General features: G+C 35.7%; 1 protein-coding gene and 1 long non-coding RNA gene across 2 annotated transcripts; both read right to left on the reverse strand.

Moving 5' to 3' along the window:
• Positions 1 to 651: 651 nt before the first annotated feature.
• Positions 652 to 3,397, reverse strand: LOC149194324 (ABC transporter G family member 29-like). The gene is made up of 7 exons (XM_089407631.1): positions 3,312 to 3,397; positions 2,804 to 3,212; positions 2,370 to 2,648; positions 1,747 to 1,830; positions 1,514 to 1,647; positions 1,179 to 1,406; positions 652 to 868 (listed from the first exon to the last, which is right to left on the reverse strand). Exons 2-7 carry the CDS (start codon positions 3,005 to 3,007, stop codon positions 652 to 654), a joined length of 1,146 nt encoding a protein of 381 aa, XP_089263757.1. The 5' UTR covers positions 3,008 to 3,212; positions 3,312 to 3,397.
• A 1,350-nt stretch (positions 3,398 to 4,747) lies between these two features.
• On the reverse strand, positions 4,748 to 5,745 carry LOC149194325 (uncharacterized). Its single transcript, XR_016255065.1, has 3 exons — positions 5,684 to 5,745; positions 5,176 to 5,584; positions 4,748 to 5,020 (listed from the first exon to the last, which is right to left on the reverse strand). It is a non-coding gene; the product is annotated as an uncharacterized LOC149194325 (long non-coding RNA).
• Positions 5,746 to 9,056: the final 3,311 nt, after the last annotated feature.

Raw genomic sequence — 9,056 nt, forward strand, 5'->3', positions numbered from 1 at the left:
TTCAAACTACGCTGTGTAACTTTTATATTGTGTGGATAAGAAAATATTAACTGTTGTTTCAAACTACGCTGTGTAACTTTTATATTGTGTGGATAAGAAAATATTAACTGTTGTTTCAAACTACTGTGTGTTGTCCACTATATTCATGTGTGTTGTCCACTATATTCATGTCACTGAATTATTAGATCTAGTTATCTTCTGATATGCCATGTTTGTGGTCTTTGAGTTCACCATTCAACAACAACAACTTGGTAGCTTGGAGTGATTGCGACAGCCAGCATTCCATAATATGTAAAATAGAGAAAGGTGAAGAACATGGTGAATATATACCAGAAAAATTTTAGTGCAGACCACTGAAATCCTATCATGGTGTACGTGAGCAATCCATACATGGCTGTCTGAATAAGTATGTAGGGAATCTCAATTACAATCTGAAACAAACAGCATATTGTGCAATTTAGATAACATATTGGTATATTTCAATCTAATGTAGTAATGCAATGTCAGTATCTATTATAATTTATCAAATATAATGTATTTTCCTGATTGAAATATTTATTATTAGAATGAAAAATAGGTGAAGTTTTAGTTGTAGGCTATCATATATATATATATATATATATATATATATGGGCTAAAGAAGGTAGAAAATCATTTTAAAGTTTGGTTGAGAAGGTTTATAGTCACTAAGCTTGCCTGTGATAGAGCATAGGGTAAAGCAGAGTACATTCCAGCTGCCTTTTCTCTATAAAAGACAGTTCGCTCCACAGCCACTATGGATTGCACTAAAGAGGAATTAGTGACTCCCAGAAATAAAGTTGCACCATACAAAGCCCCCCTGACCTTTAACAAGTCGTTTTTAGTTTCTCTGCAACAGATGCAAACAAAACAGTTAATACTTATTGTTTTTAAAATTATCGGGTCCCATGGCAAGAAATATTTTCTGCCAATTTTGTGATTCTGGTCATGAATTTGTTCTTTTTTATATTTAAAAGGATTTTTACATTAAAAGGTCTTAACCCAAAATTCCTCCATCAAGTTGCAATGCTTCAATTTTGGCATCACCCCTGATATATTGTTTGGAACATCTGTGGATCATGGATATATAATACTAAAATTATAAGCCATATAAACTTTCTATTTATTATCATTGCTAAGCAAATGTTTGTCGTACTTACATTTTCATTCCACACTGCCAGTAGATGGTGCCAAAAAAGAGTGCCGATATAAATGTGAAGAACAAACGGACTAAATTGTAATCTGTGCTTCGCCAATATGTCCAGTGCTTCTTCCACAGACAAGCAGTAAATTGGGCCCATGTAGATTGGGCAAACTTGGTTGGAAAGTAAAGATCCGTGGCACCTTGAACTTGTGTGGATAATTCTTTAACTAGCTCTATATGATACCTGCAAAAAAGATAACACCATATCACTCAAATAATTGATGTAATATGATATTCATATTTCTTTGAAATCTGTTATGGGCATTATAAGAGCGTTTGATCTGGACTTACTGGAAAAGAGGAGACTTCTTATAAATTTCAGCAAAATCTATCTCAAGGCGCTCCTCAGCAGCTCTAAAGCTGATTTCTAGCATCCATGTTGCAGGGTTACATTTATCAGTAATCTTTGTCACACCTTCAATAGCCTGTCCAGGACATTTCAAGTTGCTAGATTCAATGAGACTTGAATAAACTGTAAGATGCCTTAATAACATATGTTGCATTAGCAAACATTAATCATATACCTGGAAGTACTCTATGACATGGATTGAATGGCGACCTAGTGAACCACCATATATAATTTGACCACCTTGTTTCATCAACAGCAACTGCAAAAAAAGAAAGAATGCTCTTGTAGTTGGGATTGTTTGGGAAAGTAAGCATCATTAAATATTTGCAAGGTGTTGTTCAATAAGCATTGCTTTACACACATGATTATCAGGTTTTACCTAGGTGTCCAAATGCATTGCCCTTCAAAGTGGGCAGTGAAAATTGTTTTAAACATTGATATTGGTGGGCTTCTAAAAGATGTTCCTTTCTAGAAATTTACAGAACCATCTACTTCTTCCTACAATCCATCTTATAACCTTTTCAAAACTAGCCATTTTGCTGAAGACCTTTGATATTAAATATTTTACTCCATGGCCTTGGATTTGAAATTTAACTATAGCTCTCCGAACTCTATATACATCACTACCAATTGGCCCCCTATGATTATTGTCAGTGGTTTGGATTTCTAGTGAAAAATATTTTTCCTTCCATGACATGTGGTCTCATGTACGCTTTCATATTTTTTTTGTGGGTGTCTGATCACAATTTCAGATTTGGCTATATTAACAACCTATAAGGAGTTAGAGATGTATCTTACCTCATCAAATCCTTCAAAAATATCTATACTTGGTTGATGGATAGTACAGACTACAATTCGGCATGTGTCCACTGTACGCATCACGATAGCTGTAGCTCTGGCATCCAAACCAGATGTCGGCTCGTCCATGAATATGATTGAAGGATTTGCAACAAGTTCTACAACAATGGTTAGTCTCTTCCATTGCTCAGTTGATAGACCACTCACACCAGGAAGACCCACCAATGTGTCTCTCAAGCTATCAAGCTCTACAAGCTCCATCACTTCATCCACAAACATCTGTTAAATAGAACAATCTCAATCTTAGGAAACCCAATATTAAGAATGAAAGAAAGAAACTATATTAAAGTCCACAGGTGGTTCATAAGCGGCTCTCAACATTTCTGTTGCATCAGGAGTATATTTTTAAGATTAAAATCACCATAAATATTTACCTGCTTGCTCTTGGTATCTATTTCTGGTGAAAGGCGCAAGTAAGCAGAGAACACTACTGATTCTCGTACTGTTATCTGAGGAAAGTGAATATCATTTTGCTCGCAATAATCTGAAACCCTGGCAAATGTCTCCTGTACCTTTGGAAAACCAGAGATATGTATATCCCCCTCAATATAACCTCCCGTTTTTCTTCCATAGCACATCCATGAATATGATATTCATATTTCTTTGAAATCTGTTATGGGCATTATAAGAGCGTTTGATCTAGACTTACTGGAAAAGAGGAGACTTCTTATAAATTTCAGCAAAATCTATCTCAAGGCGCTCCTCAACAGCTCTAGATCTGATTTCTAGCATCCATGTTGCAGGGTTACATTTATCAGTAATCTTTGTCACACCTTCAATAGCCTGTCCAGGACATTTCAAGTTGCTAAATTCAATGAGACTTGAATAAACTATAAGATGCCTTAATAACATATGCTACATTAGCAAACATTAATCATATACCTGGAAGTACTCTATGACATGGATTGAATGGCAACCTAGTGGACCGCCATATATAATTTGACCACCATGTTTCATCAACAGCAGCTGCAAAAAAAGAAAGAATGCTATTGTAGTTGGGATTGTTTGGGAGGGTGTTGTTCAGTAAGCATTGCTTTACACACATGATTATCAGGTTTTACCTAGGTGTCCAAATGCATTGCCCTTCAGAGTGGGCAGTGAAAATTGTTCTAAACATTGATATTGATGGGATTCTAAAAGATCTTCCTTTCTAGAAGGAAGCCACTGGATATGGTGCTGGAATCGAACCGTTTAGTCTCTTCAGGTAAAGACGGTATTTCTGCAGCAAAACATGACTTATTTCTTTGTAAGGGATATGCCTGAGAATCCAACAAGCAAGCTTTCCTCTAGTCACAACATTCAGTCATAAGCATTCTGAATTTGCATCTGCCCAAACCTAAGAGAATTGGATTTTCTAAACAAGTGCCTTGCAAATGTTCAATCTAATTAAATTTATTATATTTTTGTTTAAAAATTAAGGATTAAACATTGTTTTTTATTTTTATATGCATCCAGTAAATAATTATTGAATAAAAACAATAAATTGAATCTAAAGGGAAATTCCAGTCCTTTACTATACATCTGTAACAATTTTTATGTGTATTCAATTTTTATGTGTATTTTGTCATATAGTTTTCATACCAGCATTTTGAACCATACATTACAATGAATCAAAATAGTTGAATTTTATCATTACTATGAGAAAAAGCAGTGATGTTCCTGTAATATCAAAGTTGCAATGTATATAATATCAACAGAGGAGATGAGTTTAATGCAAGAGCTGCAATATGCATATATATAAAACAATCTAACCGGAGAGCATAGAAATTCATGGGTTCCTTTGTCATATAGGATAATTTAGTCGAGGAATAACCAAAGGAAGACGCAGTCCAAATTATTTACACAATCAGTATGATCTTAGTTCAAAATCAAACACAAAATTATGCTAAACCCTCACAAAAACCTTGCTCTACAGCCTGAAAGAGCAGAATGTGAGCAAGCACCTGAAATGGTGAAGGAAATAAAAGACCAGATTCCCAAGTTATTCCTGAGGCAACCTCGTTCTTGTGGCTAAAATTAGCCTTCGCGGTAGAGGGCCTGACATCCTGTAGAGCAACAAAGAGCAGAAATAATGAAACTATTGTAAAACCCTAACCGGAGAACAAATCGAATTCTTCCAATTGTCAGTGGTCACTTACCAGGGTTTACGCATTCTTGCAATTGTCAGTCGTCACTTACCAGGGTTTACACTCCACATTAGAACATAAATTTTCTTGTGGGGTCTTCAGATTCAGCAGGGAAGGTGGGTGTCTGATCACAATTTCAGATTTGGCTATATTAACAACCTGTAAGGAGTTAGAGATGTATCTTACCTCATCAAATCCTTCAAAAATATCTATACTTGGCTGATGGATAGTACAGACTACAATTCGGCCTGTGTCCACTGTACGCATCACGATAGCTGCAGCTCTGGCATCTAGACCAGATGTCGGCTCGTCCATGAATATGATTGAAGGATTTGCAACAAGTTCTACAACAATGGTTAGTCTCTTCCGTTGCTCAGTTGATAGACCACTCACACCAGGAAGACCCACCAACGTGTCTCTCAAGCTATCAAGCTCTACAAGCTCCATCACTTCATCCACAAACATCTGTTAAATAGAACAATCTCAATCTTAGGAAACCCAATATTAAGAATGAAAGAAAGAAACTATATTAAAGTCAACAGGTGGTTCATAAGCGGCTCTCAACATTTCTGTTGCATCAGGAGTATATTTTTAAGATTAAAATCACCATAAATATTTACCTGCTTGCTCTTGGTATCTATTTCTGGTGAAAGGCGCAAGTAAGCAGAGAACACTACTGATTCTCGTAATGTTATCTGAGGAAAGTGAATCTAATTTTTCTCGCAATAATCTGAAACCCTAGCAAATGTCTCCTGTACCTTTGGAAAACCAGAGATATGTATATCCCCCTCAATATAACCTCCCGTTTTTCTTCCATAGCACATCCATGAATATGATATTCATATTTCTTTGAAATCTGTTATGGGCATTATAAGAGCGTTTGATCTAGACTTACTGGAAAAGAGGAGACTTCTTATAAATTTCAGCAAAATCTATCTCAAGGCGCTCCTCAGCAGCTCTAGAGCTGATTTCTAGCATTCATGTTGCAGGGTTACATTTATCAGTAATCTTTGTCACACCTTCAATAGCCTGTCCAGAACATTTCAAGTTGCTAGATTCAACGAGACTTGAATAAATTGTAAGATGCCTTAATAACATATGCTGCATTAGCAAACATTAATCATATACCTGGAAGTACTCTATGACATGGATTGAATGGCGACCTAGTGGACTGCCATATATAATTGGACCACCTTGTTTCATCAGCAACAACTGCAAAAAAAGAAAGAATGCTATTGTAGTTGGGATTGTTTAGGAAAGTAAGCATCATTAAATATTTGCAGGGTGTTGTTCAGTAAGCATTGCTTTACACACATGATTATTAGGTTTTACCTAGGTGTCCAAATGCATTGCCCTTCAGAGTGGGCAGTGAAAATTGTTCTAAACATTGATATTGATGGGCTTCTAAAAGATCTTCCTTTCTAGAAGGAAGCCATTAGATATGGTGCCGGAATCTAACCGTTCAGTCTCTTCAAGTAAAGACAGTATTTCTGCAGCAAAACATGACTTATTTCTTTGTAAGGGATATGCCTGAGAATCTAACAAGCAAGCTTTCCTCTAGTCACAACATTCAGTCATAAGCATTCTGAATTTGCATCTGCCCAAACCTAAGAGAATTGGATTTTCTAAACAAGTGCCTTGCAAATGTTCAATCTAATTAAATTTATTATATTTTTGTTTAAAAATTAAGGATTAAACATTGTTTTTTATTTTTATATGCATCCAGTAAATAATTATTGAATAAAAACAATAAATTGAATCTAAAGGGAAATTCCAGTCCTTTACTATACATCTGTAACAATTTTTATGTGTATTTTGTCATATAGTTTTCATACCAGCATTTTGAACCGTACATTACAATGAATCAAAATAGTTGAATTTTATCATTACTATGAGAAAAAGCAGTGATGTTCCTGTAATATCAAAGTTGCAATGTATATAATATCAACAGAGGAGATGAGTTTAATGCAAGAGCTGCAATATGCATATATATAAAACAATCTAACCGGAGAGCATAGAAATTCATGGGTTCCTCTGTCATATAGGATAATTTAGTGGAGGAATAACCAAAGGAAGACGCCGTCCAAATTATTTACACAATCAGTATGATCTTAGTTCAAAATCAGACTCAAAATTATGCTAAACCCTCACAAAAACCTTTCTCTACACCCTGAAAGAGCAGAATCTGAGCAAGCACCTGAAATGGTGAAGGACATAAAAGACCAGATTCCCAAGTTATTCCTGAGGCAACCCCGTTCTTGTGGCCAAAATTAGCCTTTGCGGTAGAGGGCCTGACACCCTAAGGATCAACTAAGAGCAGAAATAACACCCTGCAGAGCAACCAAGAGCAGAAATAATGAAACTATTGTAAAACCCTAACCGGAGAACAAATCGAATTCTTCCAATTGTCAGTGGTCACTTGCCAGGGTTTACGCATTCTTGCAATTATCACTCGTCACTTACCAGGGTTTACGCTCCACATTAGAACATAAATTTTCTTGTGGGGTCTTCGGATTCAGCAGGGAAGGTGGGTGTCTGATCGCAATTTCAGATTTGGCTATATTAACAACCTGTAAGGAGTTAGAGATGTATCTTACCTCATCAAATCCTTCAAAAATATCTATACTTGGCTGATGGATAGTACAGACTACAATTCGGCCTGTGTCCACTGTACGCATCACGATAGCTGCAGCTCTGGCATCCAGACCAGATGTCGGCTCGTCCATGAATATTATTGAAGGATTTGCAACAAATTCTACATCAATGGTTAGTCTCTTCCGTTGCTCAGTTGATAGACCACTCACACCAGGAAGACCCACCAACATGTCTCTCAAGCTATCAAGCTCTACAAGCTCCATCACTTCATCCACAAACATCTGTTAAATAGAACAATCTCAATCATAGGAAACCCAATATTAAGAATGAAAGAAAGAAACTATATTAAAGTCCACAGGTGGTTCATAAGCGGCTCTCAACATTTCTGTTGCATCAGGAGTATATTTTTAAGATTAAAATCACCATAAATATTTACCTACTTGCTCTTGGTATCTATTTCTGGTGAAAGGCGCAAGTAAGCAGAGAACACTACTGATTCTCGTACTGTTATTTGAGGAAAGTGAATCTAATTTTGCTCGCAATAATCTGAAACCCTGGCAAATGTCGCCTATACCTTAGGAAAACCAGAGATATGTATATCCCCCTCAATATAACCTCCCGTTTTTCTTCATAGCACATCCATGAATATGATATTCATATTTCTTTAAAATCTGTTATGGGCATTATAAGAGCGTTTGATCTACACTTACTGGAAAAGAGGAGACTTCTTATAAATTTCAGTAAAATCTATCTCAAGGCGCTCCTCAGCAGCTCTAGAGCTGATTTCTAGCATCCATGTTGCAGTGTTACATTTATCAGTAATCTTTGTCACACCTTCAATAGCCTGTCCAGGACATTTCAAGTTGCTAGATTCAAGGAGACTTGAATAAATTGTAAGATGCCTTAATAACATATGCTGCATTAGCAAACATTAATCATATACCTGGAAGTACTCTATGACATGGATTGAATGGCGACCTAGTGGACTGCCATATATAATTGGACCACCTTGTTTCATCAGCAACAGCTGCAAAAAAAGAAAGAATGCTATTGTAGTTGGGATTGTTTGGGAAAGTAAGCATCATTAAATATTTGAAAGGTGTTGTTCAGTAAGCATTGCTTTACACAAATGATTATCAGGTTTTACCTAGGTGTCCAAATGCATTGCCCTTCAGAGTGGGCAGTGAAAATTGTTCTAAACATTGATATTGATGGGCTTCTAAAAGATCTTCCTTTCTAGAAGGAAGCCATTAGATATGGTGCCGGAATCGAACCGTTCAGTCTCTTCAAGTAAAGACGGTATTTCTGCAGCAAAACATGACTTATTTCTTTATAAGGGATATGCCTGAGAATCCAACAAGCAAGCTTTCCTCTAGTCACAACATTCAGTCATAAGCATTCTGAATTTGCATCTACTCGAACCTAAGCGCATTGGATTTTCTAAACAAGTGCCTTGCAAATGTTCAATCTAATTAAATTTATTATATTTTTGTTTAAAAATTAAGGATTAAACAGTGTTTTTTATTTTTATATGCATCGAGTAAATAATTATTGAATAAAAACAATAAATTAAATCTAAAGGGAAATTCCAGTCCTTTACTATACATCTGTAACAATTTTTATGTGTATTTTGTCATATAGTTTTCATACTAGCATTTTGAACCGTACATTACAATGAATCAAAATAGTTGAATTTTATCATTACTATGAGAAAAAGCAGTGATGTTCCTGTAATATCAAAGTTGCAATGTATATAATATCAACAGAGGAGATGAGTTTAATGCAAGATCTACAATATGCATATATATAAAATAATCTAACCGGAGAGCATAGAAATTCATGGGTTCCTCTGTCATATAGGATAATTTAGTGGAGGAATAACCAAAGAAAGACGCAGTCCAAATTA

This window comes from Pinus tabuliformis, chromosome 2_2 (genome assembly GCF_031772625.1).
Source record: "Pinus tabuliformis cultivar Carrire ecotype Pingquan chromosome 2_2, CPIR1, whole genome shotgun sequence".
In the NCBI taxonomy this organism is placed as follows: domain Eukaryota; kingdom Viridiplantae; phylum Streptophyta; class Pinopsida; order Pinales; family Pinaceae; genus Pinus; species Pinus tabuliformis.

Excerpts from the sequence above, each read along its gene's own strand:
- LOC149194324 (XM_089407631.1), bottom strand. The coding sequence starts at position 3,007 with ATGTGCTATGGAAGAAAAACGGGAGGTTATATTGAGGGGGATATACAT. Across the intron at positions 1,831-2,369 it reads TTTTTGAAGGATTTGATGAG|TTGCTGTTGATGAAACAAGG; the intron begins GTAAGATACATC and ends CTTTTTTTGCAG. Across the intron at positions 869-1,178 it reads TGGCAGTGTGGAATGAAAAT|AGAAACTAAAAACGACTTGT; the intron begins GTAAGTACGACA and ends CATCTGTTGCAG.